The 22,699-nt window shown below is 40.1% G+C and overlaps 1 protein-coding gene across 1 annotated transcript in view; it reads right to left on the reverse strand.

Annotated features, from left to right (window-relative positions):
- Positions 1–3,893: 3,893 nt before the first annotated feature.
- Positions 3,894–22,699, reverse strand: part of kif16bb (kinesin family member 16Bb) — a 29,705-nt gene continuing 10,899 nt past the window's right edge. The window contains exons 13-19 of the mRNA XM_086258669.1: positions 20,379–20,498; positions 20,215–20,260; positions 19,995–20,132; positions 17,199–17,278; positions 12,624–12,712; positions 7,177–7,270; positions 3,894–6,527 (exon numbers count right to left, since the gene is read on the reverse strand). Coding sequence (XP_086114795.1) covers positions 4,317–6,527; positions 7,177–7,270; positions 12,624–12,712; positions 17,199–17,278; positions 19,995–20,132; positions 20,215–20,260; positions 20,379–20,498 — 2,778 coding nt within the window. The 3' untranslated portion in view covers positions 3,894–4,316. The remainder of the gene's footprint in view (positions 6,528–7,176; positions 7,271–12,623; positions 12,713–17,198; positions 17,279–19,994; positions 20,133–20,214; positions 20,261–20,378; positions 20,499–22,699) is intronic.

Raw genomic sequence — 22,699 nt, forward strand, 5'->3', positions numbered from 1 at the left:
GAGTGAGCAGTGACTGAAATGCTAGCTTTTACAAGTCAAATTTAAATGTCACATTTCATCGCAAACTTTAAAATTAACTTTGACATCTAATAAATTAAGAATGCATGTTTTATAAGCTCAATGAAAAGCTGATTTTTTTTTAAAAAAAAACCCAAAATTCATGCTTTTGCCTGGAGGTCTGGTTAAATCAAACTTTAAGTGTTTTTCCACTTCTTGTGTATAGACCAGAACTGTCACTGGACTATTAGCCATGGCGGTAAGGAAGCCTCTTATGGAAGTGCCGGGTACAGTCACAATCAACAGATGGCGAGCACTGTCTCTTCCCTCCCCCTGGGGCAACAGTAAAATTGAGCTTGTGAAATCTGTCACAATCCATGGTGGTAAATGTCTCGCAGTTCCTGCAAATGCTAATGAAGCTCATGTGAGGTCCAAAACCGAGCAGGGGTGGGCAGGGAGAAATGGAGCCCAATTTAAAAATGACACTGTGTGACAAACTCATTCTTCTAGAGGGCAGAGAGTTTTCTATGGCCCGCGGACACACAGGCACAAATGAGCGCAGTCGAAAGTTGCCAGTGACATTCAGGTCACCATTGTGTCCGTTTCCTTTGAGATCCACCCCCCTCCCAACATGTTCCATCAAAAGCCTGGATAAAACCTGCCATTACAGGCAAACACTAGACTTCATTAGATGGCAGGATGGTGACAGAGTTAAGTACATTGCCCTCCTATTGAGTAACATGAATTTAAACAAGCATGGATGCACATACTGGACACAGACCATCACTCAGCTGGATTGAACTTGAAAAACAAAATGTCACCCTTCAAAAATGGCACTGAAAGGACTTTTTGTTTTTAAATATACTAAACATATCCAGATTTCCCACTGCTTCACATGCCCACACTGAGTTAATTATAAAAAGTTCAGTGTTTTAAGCTACTTTTTCAAAGTATCAGATCAATGAGAAGTCCTCCAAGGATAAATAACATGAAAAAATGGTGAGCACTGAGGTGCAGATGAGTGATTGGGTAAATATGTTAATGTACATTATAAATGGAGCATCTTTTATTGAAAAAAAAAAGTTAAACAAATTTAATGATTTTCACTGAACTAAAGTCTCAAGATTTTTCTCTTAAGGGAACTTAAGCTAAGGATAAGAAACTTTACTTAAGCAGGTTCCATGAATCGCATTTTGTTACTTGTGCCCATTTAATGGATACATGTGATCTCAAAATCCGCCCACACCTGCTTCACCTTCCCTTTGATATAAAACCCAGCATAATAAAAAGCTCGAGTCCAGAACAGTCAAAGACTTAAAGTGAAAACATAACTTTTTGGAAGACTTGACAGATGATCAGAGTCAGACATTTATTATTTAGCCATTTAATAGTGAGCGTGTGCAGCACAAATTTAAATACTCCTAAGATATATACCTCATACCCATCATTAAATCATCAGCATGATAGCATGAAGGTGTATTAACAACCAAAAGACAACCAGCCCTGATATTACAAACATCATTGTGTCATTACAACTTTTGCACTGAGGTAGCTAGCAGCTAGCCTGAGCAGTTCAGAGTAATATCACCAGCCACAACCAATTTAAGTCAGTCAGTGCCCAGTAAGAAAGTCCCAGACTTACATACCGGAAGGTGTATAGTTAAAGTTAGAAACGTGATAGTGAAACATGGATGTGTTTTTTCTTCTTAGTTTAAGAAAATGCTTAAGTAGCCAAACAAGCAGCTTTAAAAATCACCAGAGTACACGGGTAAAGAAATGTCTGGCCTTCAAGCACCGCATGCTTGCAGTAGCACTCCTACTAGAGCCAAGGAAAGGCAAATCAAATCCTGTACTCGCCTAATTTTATGCATGTCTGCATCACTGGGTAGACATGAATACAGTTTTGATCCTCTGTGTTTAAGGTTATTGTAAATTACCTTCTTTTTTTTAAAAGCACTTTGGAAAATAACAGTTGGCACTGTATTTATTTCAAGGTTTTACAGGTTGGTTTGCAATAAACCCCCCCCAAAAAAAAAACACCAACTTTATCAGTATTCGATGCTGATCTGTTAGCCTGTTTTCCAAAGGCATGCTGTTAATACCAGGTTAAATCTGCAAACCAGCTTCTCCAACAGATTGTTTATTGGCTTAACAAGATGTTTTCTTATTCAAGAGTATCCTAATTTGTAAGTGGGAAACAGACTCTCCAGGCAACAGAAACTAAAGGAGATAGGGGTAGTTTGTCAGAGAGAAACAAATTTAATTATTAAAAAAAATTATATAAACATCCTCAGGACCAATTTAGCACCATGCAGTAGGGTAAAAACGAGTCTCCAAAATCTGAAAAACAAAACAACTCAATCGAACTACTGGGGCTACTGTGGGGCTGGAAAGATCAAAATAGCCTTAAAGATTTAGCCCGTTACAGCTAAGCAGTGTCCAAACTGCCTATAGGTCACGTTCTCATGATTCTAAAGGAGGTGGTAAACAAATTACACTGTTATGTGCCGTCAATCGTGGTGCGTTTTAAGGCCGGAGAACCCAGTAGGACATCACACTATAATCACTAGACATTCAAAGCCTGTCAGTGGGAAAGTATCAGCTGTCAGAGTGAGTGCTTCCTTTAACCAGGCTGTGCACAACAAGCGCTCCTGTCCATTGATAGACAAACACGCAGCGATAGTAGATTAGCCGTGTTTCATGATTAACAGAAAAATACGTGATTAAAAAAAGAAAATTTATCCAGATGCAACTTGCCTCTCAACTGTCAATCCTGAAGAATTACATGAAAACCAAAAGAGGCATCCTGCACAATACAGATGCAAGGTTATTCAGATGTCAGCCAAATGCTGCGAGGAGGAAACCAGCCCACATTAAACATGGAAAAGCACAATAATGAGTACAGTTCCCCAAATTTTAATAATAAGTGTTATGTGATACTGGATGGAGAATTTATTTTAAAGCCATTATCAGATTTTGGCAGAATTTATTAACTAATCTGCAAGAGGAAAGTCTCAATTTGTAGTTTAATGTAAACTAGTCATAACCTGTGACAATATTTGCAATAAATTAGCCTTGATCTAATGTGAAAATGTGTAAATGAAAATCCTCAACACTAATCTTTGTGTGGCATGTAAGAAACAAGCCTCATTTTCAATACATGAGATTATGATCAGTGTGCCTTTTGCGTTTTATTCGCAAGAAAGTTTGATATACACTAGATCGTTTGAATGCTAATTAACTGTCAAGCAAAAAGGGAGAAAATCTTTTACATCCCCGAGCTTTCATTCTGGTCCAATCCGCTTTGCTACAAGGTGTGAGGAGTTTGAGTCGAGCCCAAATCTCCATCATTCATGCTGGAGCAGACAAGGGGATTGATTGCACTATATTGCCCCTGCAATTTTCCTTCTTGGATGGGGTCACTCAGTCAAGAAAAGGAGCACAATCTTTGGTTTTAACCCTTGAAATGTGATTTAAACTCGAGTTCTTTCCCGGAGAAACAGCATGAGCAACCCATCTGTAATTTTAGTTCTTCTACAAGGCTTGTCATCAAGTGCACAGTGTTGACTGGCAGAAGTAAAACCATTGACCAATTGTACAGGTAGTACAAATACAACTTGACCTCAGAAACCGATTGCTCAGTTGCAGTGGAGACTCTTACATCCAGTGGGGGCACAGGTTTATGCAAAGTAAAGAGACTGGGCCGAAAGTGAAAATGAGTCAAAAAGAGCCAAAAAGAGATGATAGGAAGACAAAATGACAGACTTTAAAGGAAGCAATAAAATGCATCAAGCTATTTTTGCTGTCTGCATTTCAAGTCTCAACCATCAGAGCTCATCTGAATTTTAAGTGGTAAAAAAAAAACAAACTCCGATTTTACTTTAACATATGCAGGGATTTATTGAAAAATTTAAAATATTAGAATTTTGAAAATGAATAATAAATACACAAACAATGCAAGTCATCTTAAGAATTTGGTCACGAGACATTTAAAAAGGCTTCAAAAACATTACAATGTCTATTAAAACAAATGAAACTGCTAAGCACACTTCTTTGATCTTCAGTGCTAGACCAAACTATTTTCTAAAGACATCAATGCAAGAACAAAGAAATTCAAGCGTTTTAAAGATAAAATCTTCCAAGTGCCAAAGTCACGCAACATTAATATCACAAAATTTAAAAAAGCAAACTTCACATTTTCATTATAATTTCATAGCGAAAAAAAATGATTCTTTGCACTATCTGCTTGGGATGCACTTTTGCTCCCTGTGAGTGAGTTTTCAAGCTGGGCTGTTCATTACTGGCCGTTCAGTCCTTGATCAGACATTTGACAAGTGATTAATCAGGCGGGCGGCCTCAGCGGAGCAACTGAAAGTTAATTTCCACACTTCTGCATGCGGAGATGAATTTAAAGCATGTGCACTCAGGGTAGCTGCCTTAGTCACGCTTTCAGGGTGACCCCTGCCCTGTGCTTTTGCAAAGATTACATCCAGCCTGACAGGCCGGTTCTCGTTTTCGTCGTGCACCAGTATGCAGCGAACATCCGAGCACCACCGAAGAGTTAAGCCGTGGAAGTGGGGACGGCAGGGAGCTGTGGTGACAGAGTGTGAAAGTGAGTGACAGACAGCATCCTCTCGTACCAGACCGAGGTGTGTATCTGTAAGTAAAAACTGAGCCACGTGCTTACTGTGGGTACTAGGACTGATATGCACTGCTACACTTGTGTAAAGTTTCAGCTGCACCTCTCCCAGAGTGGTTTCGTGATTCATATTACAATGAAGAAGGTATATCAGATCGGCAAGACTCTTCTGAAATTGACAGCAAACCCTTAAACCAGCATCCAGCAGCAGCTCAGGTACACTGACCCACCAGCCTAAAGACATCTCTGCTAAGTTTCCATGCAGCAGTGGGTGCCGAGGTACCCTGCAGTCCCCAGGGCAGATGATATTAAGTATGGCCCTACACAACAACTGAGTATGCTTTTGACTGTAGGTATAGACAACAAGGACGCTTTCTTCTGTAGCACTTATCAAACGCAGACTTTGGCCTGCTAGGCCTATCTGAATGTCCTTCAACTGACACAAAGGGAGGTGATGGAACAAAACTAAGAGACCAGATTCAGAGGTTAGTGTGTAAAGCGCAGATTCCATCAGGATCAAGAGGGCAGACTGCGGCTCTGGTTTGTTGCATTTAGCTACGTTCAGCCAGTAGAGAGTAAGAATCTTCTGAGTTGGGAGGCCTGAAGTGGAGATGACAGACTGTAGATGGTCCATCATGCTTTGGGGTGGCAGATTTTGCAGGTTTGCAAGGGAATCAGGAAATTTTATCAACGTTTGAATGAAAATTTGAACTGTTTTTGAGTTTTTAAGTTCACAGGTAACCTCTTTCACACTGCTGTGCTTCAGTTGCAACCGCTTTGTAATAAGTTCATCTCCTTGTTTCACATTACCATCAACCATGTTTCGTGTTGACTCCATATCCCACATACTTTCATTCCTTTTCAAGATATCCCCTGAGACAAGCTGTACATCATTTGGCAATTCATCAGCCTTACTCAGGGTTTGTGTTGGTGTCGGGACAGGGAGTTGTGCTTTTTCAGGATTAATGCAGCCTTGAATCATCTGAGCAGCCTCCTCAGACTGAAGGAGTTGAATTATATCCATCTGGACCTGCTGTATGAGAGGCAGCTCTTTCACCAATGAAAAAATGTGACTGTCCTTTAATAGAGAGAAGATAAAGCTGCTTCTAAATGTGGAGAAGACATGGCTGTCCCTTAAAATAGACAGAACACTGCTTTCTCTTACCAGAGAGATAAAATTGTTTGACCAACGAGCCCCAACAGGTTGAAATCTGAATTCTGTGACTTGCTGCAATACAGTGGAAGAGCTCCAAAGCAGACGTCCTGCATCCTGGACAATCCAAAAAACTCTGCTGAACAAAGAGCTCAGCTTCAGATTCTGAACTGCAGCTGCTGCAGCCTTTGTCGCACACACTCCAGGGATCTTCTCTAAATTTTCAGATTCATCCATCTCTCCACAGCTACACTCCTTCGTGATGGTGGTTTCTTTGGGTGGACAAAAGCCTGTGTGACTGTCAAGAGGCTTTGTGTCAAGCTGAGAATGAGTGTTGCTCTGTGGGAGGATAGACATGGAGCTGGTTCCTCTGCTGCTCTGCAGGTGGGACATGCCACTTAATGAGCTCCCACCAGAGCGAGGTCTCCCCTTGTAGCAGTCAGTGCCATCATCTTGGATCTCATTAGCATTTCCCTCTGGCTTTGTGCCACATCCATCACCCAGGCCCAGGACACTTGTCTGCTGGAGGTTGGCATCCCCTGACCAGCCCTCTTCTCCCTTACAGCTTGCAACTTCAGTCCCACTTTGAGCTTTCCTCTCAGACCTGAGCCCAGGCCCTGATTTATGACACAAGTCCCGCTCCTGGCCATCCCTGGCGCTTACTCCATTCTGCAGGTTCTCTCCATCCGATTCAAAACTACCGTGTGAGATGAAACGTCTTCTAGGTAGCCCAGTGTCCTAGTTTACATTGAGTATGTGGAAAACAAAAGGACATTTTTAAAAATGACTTTCAATAAACTCTCCTTAAAACATGTGTATTCATTTATATCTGAATCGAGACATGCATAGGAAAACAAACTGAAGAACACCGCATTAAGAAGCAAATATAGAACAAGTGTACTCTCATTGCAAAATGCTTTCACGAAATGAGTGTCATTTTCTTTGAAACCTCTAAAGGAAAGTTTAATAGGCATTAAATATGTGCATAATAAAAAAGCAAGAGAAAGTATTTCATGGCTCATAAAAATCTATATTAAGCCTGGCTGGAGAGGGGGTGGATATTGACATTTGCTCTGACACTAAAAAGGGACTAGAACTTCAGTTGTACAGCGACGATATAGCACTGCATTAAACAAAAACTGCAAATCCAAGTCTCACTATTGGCACACTGTGTTTTAGCTTTAATACATTTCCTTAAACAAACAACAAAACAACTAAGTCATATCTAATTCCATGCAGAAATCAGCAGCGGCTTTATGACTAAATCCCTCCATTATCTTAAGTTTGATTTTCTTTTTGGCAACTGCACAAAAAAAAAAAAAATTATATATATATATATATATATATATATATATATATATATATATATAAAAATATGCATACATACTGTAGTCGCAAACGTTCTTGCTGGGGTAGGGGCAAGACAGACGCTTGAGGCTTTGGACATTACTTCTGCATTTTTAGCCAGATGGATGTGTTGGCTGAAGAGACAGCAAGCATAAACAATATTCAAAAACTGTGTCAATGGGAGGATGTGGGAGCACAATACAGCTGCAGTTATATGCTTATATGTGTTGCTAGGGTCTTTGTTTTCAAGAAGCAATTTAATTATTTGCTGTAGTGTCACACTGGAGACATCAGCTTGCATAGAAAAGACAAGGCTGCAATACCCTCCCGACCCTATCCTCACAAAACCCATCCATTAGATTTGAAAAGCAAACAGCCCAAATGGCTGGATGAGATTAGAGCCACTCGACTAGCTGTGAAATTAAATAGAATCTGTGCATGTTGATTTGAGGATTTACATACAATACTCAGCACTCCAGAGGGAGGAGCAGAAACCAAATATACAGCTGAGAAAGACTTCTGACAGTAAACATTGGCTTTGGCTGAGATTTGTATATAAGCAGCAGGTTGATGAAGGGTGCAAGCGGGAGCAGTAAAGCATTGACAGCATCAACAAGAGGGACACAGTGCAGGTCCTGCTGATGATTAAAGGATTTTTGCAGATCCTGAGGATCAGTAGAGAGGATGTCCTGTACTCTGCGATGTTTGCTCACCAAAGGAAAGAAAAAAGAGAAAACAGGTACTGGGATTCCCAAGCTGACCACATTTTTGCAATCAGTGTTTCCTGCTGTTCACAAATTGTAGCTCACATGCAGAGGCTCAGAGTTCTGTGACATGGCTTCATAAAATCGGTACACAGAAACTGATTCATTAACACCACCACAAAGTACAGTTTGCCTCCCTGTTGTTTCCCTCTGTTCCTCCATGGCCTCCTAATCCTTGTGTTGATTGCGTTCCCCACTGTTTTCCTGGACCTGCTGCTATCCAACCCACAGGCTAAGCTCTGTTTCCACCCACGTAGTCATACAGACACCACCACAGATTTTATGAATTGTGATATACGAAGTCCTAGGTCAGTTGACGTGCACCCTGCATCAGATCTCATAGTATAATCTAGGTAAAAATACATTGTGCAGCCATTTTTAAAAGATGTTCATTGTTGACTTAATGACTTAAAGTGAACAGAAGAACAAAGAATAAAAAGACTGACATTCAGAGCTAGACAAGTGTTAAGTTACACAGGAGCTCCCAAAGTGAGGAACTTTAACCAGTGAAATTATACCATTTCAGGTGATGTAAGCTCGTAATAGCAGCTTGTCAGCGGTCAAAAATGGAAGAGAGAAAAACGCTGGCACTTGGCCTTCTGACCAGAGATGGAGGATACTGAGAGGGTTGTCAGATAAGGGACTTTCAGAGCATAGGGGGCCATTAAATGTTGTTTCGGGTCAAACACCAGTTGGCTGGTTCCATCGCTGGAAGCGCTCACAGTCCAGACTTTCTGGGTTTGAAATGGCTGCATTTCAACTTGGACTTCAAAATTGTGGCTCTGCTACGCAGTCCATTTAATAAAGTATGAATCAAACACAGTGGGGTCCCTTTTACAAGGGAAGAAGTGAGTCTTATGGGCATAGATTTATACACAATATGAAAGCATATGACCTGGCCTCTACAGGCAACATGGCCCTTTTCCTGCCTCTCCTAGGAATATCCATCTTATGTCTACATACTGAAAGCTCAAGTCATGACATTTATAGTGCATTTGGAAAGTTCTCAGACGCTTTGAATTTTTCTACATCTTCACATGGATACAGTCCATTTTTCTTCAATAATCCACACACAAAGCTATGAGCGTTATGCATACTGACACACCTTTAGTTTGAAAGACTTGTTCATCTCTCCCGAATCTTTCAAGTTCAGTGTGACTGGATGAGAATCACCAGTTCAGAAGCCTGTACTACAAAGGATTTGGGGTTTAGCAAGGGGGGGGGGGGGGGGGGGGGGAGAATAGAAAATAAAAAAAATAAAAAAAATAAAATAAATCACAACCACAGGTTTTCGGTACACTAAGTTACCATTGTGCTAACAGGGGTACAGCAGGGTAACTTATGCTGCAGGCCTTATCTGCTTCAGAACAAATTGGTTTTGAGAAGAGAAACAAGAACGATATCACATACGGACCAAACTCATAACATCACCATTCCTAGTGAAACAGCTTAGCCTGCTTACAGTTATAAATTCTATTTTTGTTTTTCTCTTTAATTGCTCTTGATACTTAATACTGCCACAACTGCAGATGAAAGAATAAGGCTAAAATGGTTTTACACCCAGTCATTTAACAGAATAAGCAACCATAATTACTCCCTTCACCTCAGGTCTTAATGACATCTTAATAAGTCTATTATAGTCAGCATTTATATAGCACTTTCCCAGTCTTAGCTGACCACAATGTTAAAGTGCACACATAATCATAAAGTGCCTTAATATTCTACAACTGTACAGACCTACCACTGATAACCATCTTTGTGTGACTACCGTATTATATCCTTCCTTTGTTGTGTGGGCTACTAGACTCCACTGACACTTGGTTTTTCTCGGCTGTATTTTGCCATTTTGTTAGATTATAAACAGTTGGCCCCATAATAGATGGTGAGTAAGGACTTTGGTTCTCGTGGCATTCGGCTGTATTTTACCTCACAACAGGCTGTTACATTCCTTTCAGTTAGGACCAAGTTCTCCATCTCTACCATAAAGGACTGATTGGTGAAGTGATGCAATGACAGTTGTCTCCATACAAACTCTGAAACATTCACTGTGACCACCGTCTTCCTGGCTGCTTGTCTAACCAAGCACATTTGTCCCACATTACCCCACTTGCCTGGTTGGCCAAGACAAACTAGTGGTTTTAAACTTCTTCCACTGGAGAATAATAAATACTACAGCTTGTTATAGCCTGTTCTGTGCCTTTACACAAGATTTAGGTGTATACTTTGACCTTGTATCCCAGTTTGCCCTAAAACTTAAGACCTAAACCATCAAATGTGAGATCTTTCATAAAAACCTTTCATGTCCGATGAATACAATCAGGCACAAATGGACTCTAAATTGTAAAAGCATCTCAAGGACTGCTGGTAGGAGGATGAATCAAAGCCCAAAGGATCTGAATAACCCTGTAAATTAAATATTTTCAGTATTTCTTAAATTATAAAAACACATGAACAGTTCTTGCTTTGACATTGTGCAGAATCATGTGTAGATTGATTAACAGGGAAAATTTAATTAGACCGTTTTTAAAGACAAATCTGAAAGCGCAAAGAGTGTACATGCCTTCCAAATGCACATTTCATATTGTCCTCTAATATTTATTCCAAATCCCTGAAAAGGCTAGTGAAGAGAGATTTTGCATTTTTGCTGTTTTTTAAAAACCCGCGAGTAATTTTAGTCTTCAAACATCTGAACTGGCTACAAAGTCATCTAATTTTGTATCATATTCAATTAGGAATTCGATATCAATGAAAGGACTGAGTTTGAAATGTTATTATGCAGATTTGTCACAACATCTGGAGAGGTGATTTTACCTTATTCTTGGAGGCAAAGCCAGGTGAGGAAAACAAAACGATTTGTGGTGATGCATTAAGCCTCTTCCTGCCCAAATTATTAGCGCTCTCAAAAGTGTGCAACCCCACTGAACAGGCAGGTTGCTTTTGGTGCAACAGAGCACCTCCCCTAGTAGCTGCGAGTCCTTTCACTGATGGCTTTTGTCATTCCCAGACCCCAACAGATCTCCAAAGCCAGCATTTGAATTTAAATGATTTGCTCTTATTTATTGTTCAGGATCATTTCCAAAATGACTCAGTAAAGTGAGATCCATTCTGTCCTTGCTGCGAGGGAGATTCTGCTATGCAAATAAGTAGAAAAAAAGATTGAACACATATCTGAATACAAAGCGAAAAAGTCCTTCACTGAACCATTATGCTCAAACAGTGCATATGGGCACTTTGCCAGGTGAGAGGAGGCGATGTTAAATACAATGAATACATCATTTAATATTTTATGATGTGTGTTAATTGACACCCAGAGCAGAACCCAATAACCAAAGTTTATTTTGCAATGTGCCTCATATGCATTGCATGAGTTTTTCCTTCTGTCGACAGTCTCTCTCTGATCTGCTGTGAACACTGACAATCTATCTCCACCACTCACCACGACTGACTTCCTTTCTCCCTTTAGCAACAGACCAAGTTTCTGATGTAGGATAATGAAGACACTATTCCGCCAACATAAGCCGTGTAGTAACCCATATACATGTGTATTCACCCTTTCATATCTAAATCAAACATCACCAGACCAGTGGATCGGGAAGCAGGTGTCAGACTGAAAGCAGTATTAATCACATGAGTAGGATGGGGATACTGCGGTGTGAAGGAAATTATGTGTCAGACAGCTCCACATGCTGTAAAACATCAGGGTTAGCAGATCATGAGACCAGGGATGTCTCTCAAAACGCTCAGAGTGTTAGTAGGTGGTGAATAAGATTTTGGACATTAATTCACTGAACACTGAGACACTGGCATCAATCAACACTCACAATTTCAAAGGAGTGGCAGGGCATGAAGATTTCACCTTACCAAACGCTGATAAACATCATGGTACGCTATTGTTTTAAAAAAAGAAAAAAAGAAAAAAAAAAAAAAGGGGGGGGGGGGGGCTGCAGTGCAAGTACCTTTTTTTTTGTTGGCATATAGTCAAACCTCAAACCTGGTTAGCTATTCAAAATTAGAAAAGAGGCTGCTATTTTGCATCACTGCTGCTCATTAAAACAGTCTTTACTCTACCAAATTCACAAATCAAATACCAATAAATGCCAAAAATGTGATAGAAGACAGAACGGTTTGAAGCAAGTGAACTGTACTTTAAAAATAGATAAATCAAACACCCCTTGGATCATTCATTACTGATGATACAGAGAGGAAAGTGGGGGGGGGGGGGGGGGGGGAGGCCTAAAAAGAGAAGAATCTGCTGCAGATGGAGTAAAACAAGGGAAACTGCATAACTACTAATGAACATTAGTAAACCCCCCCCACACTTTTTTTTATTTTTTTTTTTTTTATTTTTTTTTTTTTAACTGTATTGTGGGAATTTTCAGGGGAGCTGAACTTTAAGTGTGTTGCAGTAATTTTGAAAATGGGACACTGGGCAGGTCACTACCTAGTGAACAAGGTGCCATTCTCGGACATGCCCTTGGTTGTAGGAGAGCTGCCTGCTCCGATTTCCATGGGCTCAGCAATAAGCACTACAGAATGGCTTTTTGTATGTTCCCACCTCTCCTCACAGAAATGGTGCCATGATTTATGGCTTTGATTTGGTCTGTGTGCCCAACGAATGCTGCTCAATAAGCAGGCACGTTGCGGAGATTGAGGTGGAATGAATGCAGATATGCTGGGCTCACAAAGTGCAGAGAGCCATTACACATCTCTGCATATGTCTTACCATCGATTTTGCACCATCGCCTTGGACAAATTCTCAGTAGAGCTGGACGAGTCGGTCACAGATGGGCTGAACACAGATGGCAATCCACTCTGCAGACAACAGAATGACACAGCACTGAAATCTGCCTCGGTATAAGAAACAAGTGACAGCTGCCTATGTTACATTTCCATTTGACCAGAGGTTTAGTTGATGCGTCTTCATTTTTAGTGTTTGCAGAAATGTCTAAACAGGTAATAGAAAAATACCGTATGAATCCATCGCACATGGATAAAATAAAGTGGTAGTACGTAAAGTATTTCATTCTTCAATACAATTTCCATATTTAGTAAAACTGTATTAATATTCAGACAGAACACTTTAAAATTTTTTTTTTTTTTTTTTACACAACAGATACAGGCTACAGTCTAGATGTGCTAGCACATATTCAGACTAAGCGAAAGTGAAACTCTTGAGACCATCTCATTTAGAAGCGATGTTAAAAATGAATGTTAAAGAGTCTCCTTGGAACCACAGTGGGGCCTGGATGCCGGTGCTTTACTTGGCTGTAATAGCGTGCCGCTTTCAATAATGCAAAGAGCAGAGAGCTGTCAAAAGCCAGAAGTACAACTGTGTCTAAAATGGTGTGTGAATCAATTTTACAACATGAAATGCTATAAAGCACAGGGTGCTCAAAGTTGCAGGCTTGACAGTCCATTCACTGACAAAGTTCTTTTTTTTCATCTCGTAACTTTACTGAGCACTGATACTTTAATAAAAGTTCCAATTTCTTAGTGTGATCATTTTAGCAACATTAACATTGTACTACTCATTTCATTCGAAGTGCAAAGCACCAGGGTTGATAATCAATCACGCTTATAAAATTATTCATCCCCCAGTTTATTTGGCTGAAAACACCAAGCTACAAATATAGTTTTCAATGTTAAAGAGGCTCAGTGTATGGTGCCTTAAGTGCTCCATGGACAGCCTGAGAAACTCAGCCCTCGTCCACCTTTCCACTACATTAAGGTGGACCGCATCTGACATTTCGTTGAGAGAGAAGTTGTGGAATACGTGTATGCTTTAGTTACATTTTCAACACTTGTGTGTAGCCAAGTGCAACATTATGATCTTCTTGGAGACTAGGTCTGAAAATGTCCACTCAGTGTCATGACATGATTTCACTGTGCTATAAAGCTTTGAGTAGTGAGCAGCCAAGCAACATTACAGTCTCTCAGCGTCATCTAATGGTTTCAGAGCTCCTTTTGTTAACATGCTCCCCTAGTGTTTCTCATATAGAGGCTCACAGAGAATAGTCTTTATTTTACATAGAGAAGGTAAAACACTGTATTCGCATTTTTAAATAACTAACCTTACTTTTCCTTTTTGAGGTGGTTTGAGTAAATCTGCGACAAAGACGTTTTGTCATATCTTGAATAGATGAACCTTTGAAACCTACTCAGCAGCAGCTGCACCATACAGGATTTTAACAAGAATCTGTAACACACCGGGACTCACTCCACATTCAACTTCTAGCTACAAATGGCCACATGAGTGAAATAACTCAAGCATAATGATTCAGATTTTCAGATGTTTTTTCTGTTGATCAGCGTAAAATAAATCCCAATGCCTGCTACCATGTAAAAGACAAAAATGTCAAAAGGACTCAATGCTAATTGTACACTGTTCATTTCACAGCATAGCTCTAAATATTAGGGGTGCAACGATATTCGTATCGATATTGAACCGTTCGATACAGTGCTTTCGGTACGCATATGTATCGAACAATACAACATTTGTAATTTATTTTATCAACTTTCCTTCTGACGATGCTGTCTGTGTTGAGCGCTCAGTGAATCTGCGTTCGACTACTCCGCCTAGGCTGCACTGTCGAGCGCAGATCCACTGAGCGCTCAACACAGACAGCATAGTCAGAAGGAAGAGCGCAGGGCAAGCTAGCAAGACAGAAGTTAAGCTCTCCTTACAACATGGACCTCCCCCACCCTCATTCAGATCTGGCGTTTGGAATTATTTTGGTTTTCATGTGACGTATGACCCCGAAGGTAAGCGAGTCATGGACTCAAGTAAAACAGTATGTTGGATGTGCCATGCAATGCTCAATTACATGGGTGGGAACTAGTGTGTTAGCGCAGTTAGCTCGTTAACGTGTTGGCCGTCTAGCCCCATGCACGGGGCGATCGGCGGTAGCTCGTTAACGGAGATTTGCCGTGTTGTGGCGTTAAGGTCATTTCAACGAGATTAACCTGAAAGCACTAGTGGGAACACAACGAATATGACTGCACATTTACGCCGACATCATCCTAGTGCAAAGACAAAAACAACAAGCATGCTACTAACTTTAGCCGAGTCATTTAGACAGCTGTTAGCACATGATTCTCCTTATGCTGCTGAGAATATAGCCCAGAAGAAGCGGATAGTATAGCTTTTATTTTGGAAAGAGACATTTCTCTGTAATAAACTCTCTTTTCCAAAGATGAGTGATTCCTCAATCAGATACAGGGCTTGCAATATCGCTAGCCCGACATCCTGGGGCTAGCGATTTTTTTCAGTCGGGGTACCAAAATCTATCTCTGCCCTGCCCGTCGGGCTATTGTAGGAAGGAAAAATATATGTCAATGCTTTTGCATTCTTTCGGAAATGTAGCTGGGTAATTATGTCATTGGCATCGGTGAGCCACTGTCAATATGTGACATATTGAAATTGCGTTTGAATTTGCGCTTGTTTTTTTGCTTTCACTTTGCAATCGTGCGAACTGTGTATAGAGAGCGACAGCACTGATTGGTGAGTGATGATAATTTGCGCACCAATTCCTCTGACATCGTCTTATTAATCGTTAGCTTACTATGCAAACATGACAAGTGAAATCTCCCGCAGCTTAAACATGTGAGAGGTTGATCGCGCAGAGAATCGCTGAGCTTATGTGAGTGCGTGTGTAAAAGCAGCAGGATTTATATTTGACTACGATGACCTGGATGACTGAGAACCTTCACAGACAGATATATATTTTAGTTCTGCTGAGCCAAATAAGACAGGTCAGGGTGAAGAAGTGACAGCCAAAGAAAAGCTTACCACAAAACGGAGAAGTTATGACAAATCAGACTATAAGGAAAAAAGAAAGTGCAGCTTTATGGTTTCATGGACAAAATAATTTCTGTGGCTGCAATATGATGAGCTAAATAACCAGGGCTGCACATAAGTGGTCCGCAGGTGCGCATTCGCTGTCAAAATAAAAAACACACACAAGGGTTAGGGTTAAATTTAAAAACTGTACTTTTGAGTTAAAATATATATTTATAATTTTAATAAATGACAAATTAAAAAGGCATGAACATGTTTTTTGTATCGAAAAAATATCGAACCGTGACACCAAAGTATCGAACCGAACCGAACCGTGAATTTTGTGTATCGTTGCACCCCTACTAAATATATATGGAAAATAAAAAGTAAATGAGAGATTGCTCTGTCATTTTAAAAGACAATTTATTTGTTGCCACAGTGTTGATGTTAGAGTTGTTTTTAATTTACTGGTATTTATTTTTCATTCAGTTTAAACTAATTTAGCATCAGTATTTGCTGACTGTAGCTATATGCAGTTTAAAAATGTTCAGAACAGTGAGGATAAGAGCTGAGCACTTGCATATTCTGCATGTTGCATTTACATTACAACATTTGGATAAATGAGACTTAAAGCCATATTGTTAAAATGTTTAGGTTTTATTTCATTAACTGAGATGTTTTTCACACCCAGTTTCAGTTTTTAGTTACAGTTGAATTAACCGTAATAAATTTGAACAGTAACAAATGCTGTGGCAGACTTGCAGTTGTCGAGTAAATCCTCGTTAACTTTTTAATTGATTAATAGCGTCAACTTTTTCTACTTTAATACTGGATGAAATGTATCCAAGTCTTCTTACATTTATTTTATCACCAACTAAAAATATGCCTTCAATAGATTTTAAATCAGGAATGCTTTACATTGATATATTACTGCAGAGAAAACAGTGCCTGCAGTATCCAAGAGTGTGAGGGAGTTTGTGCTTTCACACAATGCTTCTTTAAAAATACTAAAAGCCAAGAGGAAGCTGTTGCAAAAAGGACGAATAGCAGCCAGCTTTGAAAGGCACTGCACCTGGCCTCCTTTCAGGAACAGCAGGAGGCTTTTCTAGTGTGAGAAAGTTCTAAAGTTGGGAACATATTGTCCATGATATGAGCCAATTATTCAAAAACAAAAAGAGTTTTATATAAACAAGCAAAAACCTGCACCAACTGAAAAGCTCATAGTTAATATTCTGATCAAAACAAAGCCATATGGATCCCACTGGTGATGTGGTGGAACTTTCTCATGTAGATTTTGAACATGATATCAATATGAGTAATATTTGTCAAAGGTAGCAGGCATTACAGCAGGTAGTTATGGCAACAAAGAGCATGATGTTTACTTGCTTTTACAACATTACCAGCAGAAAATGCAGCTGAGGCACTCTCCCCCCCCCAGAGACACTACACTTTAGAAAAAGTCTAGTAGTAGAAGACTCGGGATCTTTTCTGCATGTGGTGGTTTTTAGTATTTTACCATACCTGGTATTTCAGTCTAAGTTGGGAAGCAGTCGGTTGGTTAAACCAGAGTGTGGCTCCTTTTCCCAACTGTATGATGGCACCTAAAAGGAGCCCAAAGAGATAATACATGAAAAGAAAATGGGAAAATACCAATTAACTAGTCATTATGAACTTCATTACTATTTGGTGTCCAAAATAAAGAAAGAAAGAAAAATAATATGATGTGATTCATAGGGAAAACTGGTACAGTCAATGACAGATGCCGGTGACAAATCTGCCAGGAAACCTTTGGAGGTGTGGCACAGTCTGCATAATTTTTCTGTTGCCATGAGAATCTTCCCTTTGTTGTGGGATAGCAGTGACCCATATCTACACTGAACACTGGAGAAACTCGACTGAAAGCACAAAAATCCCCCACACAGTTTCGTCTGGTGAGTTAATGAATTGCCATCAGGAACACAATCCCCAACATGATTGGCAGTGGACAAGACCAGGGCGATAATTTACCAGAGAAAATGGTCCAAGGAAACTTGAGAAGTCTTGTAAAGCTATAGAATTGAAGTGATATTGGGGTTTATATATATCAGACTCACGTTCATGTGGCCATATCCACAGATTTTCACGAGGTCTCTCCCGCTTTTCCTTCTCCTCTCTCAGCAGAGCGACTACTAATCTTGCTTCTACTAATGACTTCTGACGAGTGACAAAGTACCTGAGAGAGCGGCCTGTGATGGAATCCAGCTGCTGTTGGGCTGAAAATTACTATCATTTGTTCAAGAAAATAGGTTCAGATGCAGCCATTTCTGAAGGGGATATTGGATAAATTGAAATGCTTATGAAAGAGACTAGCATAGCCAGGCCCTGTGCTGCCTGGCTCTGTTTAAAGTTTTTATCTCTCAAAAGCCAAGCAACGGGGATGTGGAAGCAGGAAACAGTGAAAGCTCCCAGCCCTGGCAAGAAGTGCCGGCTCAGGGGGGCCAGAGTTCCAGCCCGGCTTGCCTCTGTCCTTTGAAAGGTTAATGTTCTGGCCCACTTCAAACCTGTCGGCCCTATCAACTCCATCTGCCAATTAAATGGAGGGCCTGGGGCTTTGTCTGGAGCTTTGTCCGGGGCCTCTCGCCCTTCAAAATGTTTAGTAAAAGAAATGGCATCTGCCCTATGGAGAGCTGTGTTCAGAATCCGCTCATGCCCCGAGTGCACGGCAGTAGGAGAACCGGGGAGATAAAGTGGATTTCATTTGAAGATGTGATGCAGCGATCATATATAACTGCATTCAAAATGGATGAAAGTCGTATTGGCTCCCACAAGCCAAAGGATTATGTATGAATGAGAGACAGAGAAATCTTTTTTCTTATAGATTTCCAGCACCAGTGTTCATTAAAGAATGTCAAGAGTACATTAAATTAGAGATGGACCGATCCGATATTACGTATCGGTATCGGTCCGATACTGACCTAAATTACTGGATCGGATATCGGAGAAAAATAAAAAATGTAATCCGATCCATTAAATATCACGAAAGCACCTCACAAAACTTGCAACACGCCGTAACTCACCTCAGAACGTTAGCACGTCGGAGCAGTATGCATCACGTGATAGAGCGGCTGTGGCATGCGGGACCTGTCGGTGGTCTGGATAGCATTTGGAGCTTCGCTAGCAACCTGGCATTTCATCTCCGACAAAGTTATCCCGAGAGAAGTAAAGCAAGTGTGTAAGTCCATCTCTGAATGTTTGTAAAGCATTCCTGCGTTAAGCTTAACAAACGATATATGGAGCGACTGCCGCTTCTGGCTGCTACTTCAATCATGAAACTGCTTAACGATCAGCTGATCGGCTTTTCTGTCGCGAGTCCGTGTCTCTAGTTTGCTTTTGGCCCACTTTGCACCAGAAAGAGGAAACCAGCGGCTGAACAACAGCAGCACGTTTAAGCTTGATCAGCTGTTGTTAGAATTTATTTATTATTACTTTCTACTCGAGGATCTTTTTCTACGTAGCTGACGCTGGTAACTGTGCAGGGGCGGATCTAGCAAAGTTTAGCCAGGGGGGCTGATAGGGCATTAACAGGGAAAAGGGGGCACAAAGACATACTTTTCTTTCTTATTCTCATTTAAAATGTCTAGCTTTTAATAAATAATTATCTGACACCCAAAGTTTTAATTTGATGTAAAATGAATAGAAGTCAATTACTGTATATAGTAACTATTAAGTCTAATATATATATACCCTAGTAAGCTATAGTACTTTTTACTTTGGGAAGGTACCATCTGTGCAGTCTGCAATTCTGTTGAAGAAAGATGTTGAATCCATTTAATATTTCTTGAAAAATAATTGATTTCTGTGCATTTTTTTTTTTTCACACTGCATCAAATTAAGGTTGGTTACGTCGATTAAGCATCATGAGGTGGAGCGTGAGGGGTGGTTCCCTATTTTTTATTTACTTATTTTTGTTGTTGCTGGGAGTTGGAACCCTATTAGTTAGGCTGCTTAATATTTATGCTAAGTACTCTTTAAAATACCAGAATAGGGAGGATGGTGTAGGTTTAAGTTTATTAGATTGATCAGTATTGCTGAACTATGAAATATTTTTTTTTTTGCATACAGGTATAACAGAATAGCTTTAGTGTAGTTGTTGTTTTAAACTTGAGTATGAACTTATACAAAATGCAGCAAGATATTTAAAAAACAGTTTTGTTGATTAAAAAACACTATATCGGATTCATATCGGTATCGGCAGATATCCAAATTTATGATATCGGTATCGGACATAAAAAAGTGGTATCGTGCCATCTCTACATTAAATATTACAGAACTGCTTACCCTGAGTCAGCTGGCAAGGATCGGTGACCACAGAGCCATTGACTAAGCACAGTGCACCATCCTGAGGGAACAGGGTTACAGTCCCAGCAATGTTCTCAAGCACACAATGCACACTGAGGAGCCCAGGCCCATGGAGCACTACAGTACAATTGTGAAAGTCAGTATAAGAAAGCAGCTGCCAATCTGAAGTAAGAAGCATGTCGTTAAAACCCCAACTCACCAATATCTTGGGTGCATGATGCTTTGCCAATTATGGTTCTGCCTTCCTATAGATTAGAAGATCATAAAAATACACAAAAAGTTATTGTGTGACAAAATAACTGAGACACTTTCCGATTAAATCAAGAGTAGTGCATAAATATGAAGCTCAAATAAACTATTCACTTTCAAGTAATAGAGGGCGATTCCAGTGCTTTGCAGATCTTCACCAACACCGATAAGGTGAGGCAAACAGCAATCCAACACCACTCCACTCCCCTCCTTCCTCAGAGTCACCGTCTCCTCCTACAGAGAACAAGAGAACATACCACAAGACAAAAAGCTTATTTAATAGCCTGTAGCTGGAGTGGCATACAATATAAAATAAAAATGCTGACAGACATTTAATGGCAACCAGCAGAAAGCTGAATTCTTTATGACTGCTCTTCCTTGCCTGAAGGCCAAGCAGAATTGCAGCATTCCAACCATGTGTCACCATGAAACAGCAGATTGGCTACCGGCAAGAGAGACACTATAAATCATTTAGATTATCATGGCGAGAGTCAAACTGTACATCGTGATCAGTGAGTGCGACAGACGCAATACGGCTCACCCAACACACACACACACACACACACACACACACACACACACACACACACACACACACACGTTATAACATGTGCTGTTGCCTTTAGTGGTACATGGCAATCAAAATACTATAGAGCTTGTAAAGTATGTTGCCGTTACTTGAAGATGGCAAACCTCCACTGCTTTCATTTCAATTTACAGTGTTGCCCAAAGCAGTGTTGTATGGAAGGTCACACTAAAGTGAATGCCTGTGCTTATTTTAGATTTTTTTTCCACCATAAAACATTGCATGAGTCAGCACAAATGTAAAATAAATAAATAAAAAATAAATAAAATCACAAATCAATTAGTGAACAGCATTAAAGAAATCACCACATTTAACTTATGGATCATTACTGCTCTGTAGTTGTAGATAAATCAGAAGTTAAATCAGAAGTCAAAAAATAAGAATTTACTTTACTGTAAAATCTGTTAAGGATACCTCTGCTAAATAATAATTTGATAGTGTTCTCTATGGAAATCCGATAGGTAGAAATATCGATTTAATCCTCAAAAGCCATTTCTAAAGCTCAGGAAAGCTACACTTAAAAGTCTGATCTGCTTCATATTCCGCTTCACTGCCTCCAGCAATTGTTGCAGCATTAGTCAGACAGCTATACTGCATACGTGTCTGTATTTTACTTTGTATAATTCCATTCTTTACTTGACTAAAAAGGTATGGTTCAGTTAAAGAAAAGACCTGACAAGCTGCTGACTGAGTAAATACACAGAGCAGTTCATTTGCAAATTATAAAACAAGAAATTTAACACTTTGCTTCGGATGAACTGTAGGTTTAAATGACACAGAACTGAGCAATAAAGAGAGAAACTCAGCTCTCTAAGCGTTTAACCTTTTCCTTGCAGTGTAATGGCTGTTGCTCTTGAATAACCCAGAGTCTACCCATGTATGAGTGCCCTATGACAAGTATCCTCCTGTTAAACTGGTGGACCATTGCCTCACATTGCCACGGATTAGGAAAAGTAACTTTCAACCTCATCCTGCTGCTCTATCGAATAGATTGGACCGTGAAGCGAGAGACGCATCCACCACCAGCACCACCTCTCTCATCGGCAGTTGCGAGATGGAAGAAATCCTTTTTTTCTAATGAAGAAGGAGAGGCATCGACCACAGCCCCTGTACTTAATTAAAAGGGATTTTTCACAGACTTCATTAGGAGGTGAGGAGCAGCCTGGCAGATTAATGCACTGTGTCCACTTTCCTCAGACACCAGGAACAGATGAGATCCTCTTATTTTCCCCTCACATTCACACACTTGCTCCTCACCACACCCAGTCACTCTGTGTGTAACGCAAGGACACACTCTGTGTTCAGACTCAGGCAGCTGGTGAACATACTGTAATTAACCGTGGCCTGGACCAGCAGCCAGTCTTGGGCAGCATTTAGGATTCCATTAAAAGCCATCATTTGTGGTTGGGTAGAATTTTAATGGACTTTACAGCACTTTGACAGGTCAGGTTCCCGACTTCTTTGTCAAGTGGAGCAACTTGCCAAAACAGTCTATGAAAAAATAAATGGCATTTAGATTTCTTTGTCACATTAAAAAGGTTGAATCCCAGATTGCAATGTTTTTAAAAGTTAAAATGACATGTAAAAGAAAGGCACGTTTTCAAATGGCATAAAGCCTTTTGTTTGCAATGAATGCTAGTTAAGAATTGAATAAGAATCAAAGAGACCTGGCACCTCATTAAAAGTGATTTATTTTTAATATGCTTTGTTATCTGGGAGCATACTACATGTGAGAGCTGAATTTCAACCAACTGGTTATCAACTGTTGTTTTATTAGCCTGATATGCCTTCTAGCCATCAGCATGTGGTCATGCATTCATGCATGCAGTCAATAGCTGTCACATGCAAT

Source organism: Aulonocara sp. 'chitande type north' Nkhata Bay, linkage group LG13 (genome assembly GCF_057382095.1).
Source record: "Aulonocara sp. 'chitande type north' Nkhata Bay isolate Kocher_YH1m ecotype deep benthic linkage group LG13, A_spYH_male_GT1.1, whole genome shotgun sequence".
NCBI classification, from domain to species: Eukaryota; Metazoa; Chordata; class Actinopteri; order Cichliformes; family Cichlidae; genus Aulonocara; species Aulonocara sp. 'chitande type north' Nkhata Bay.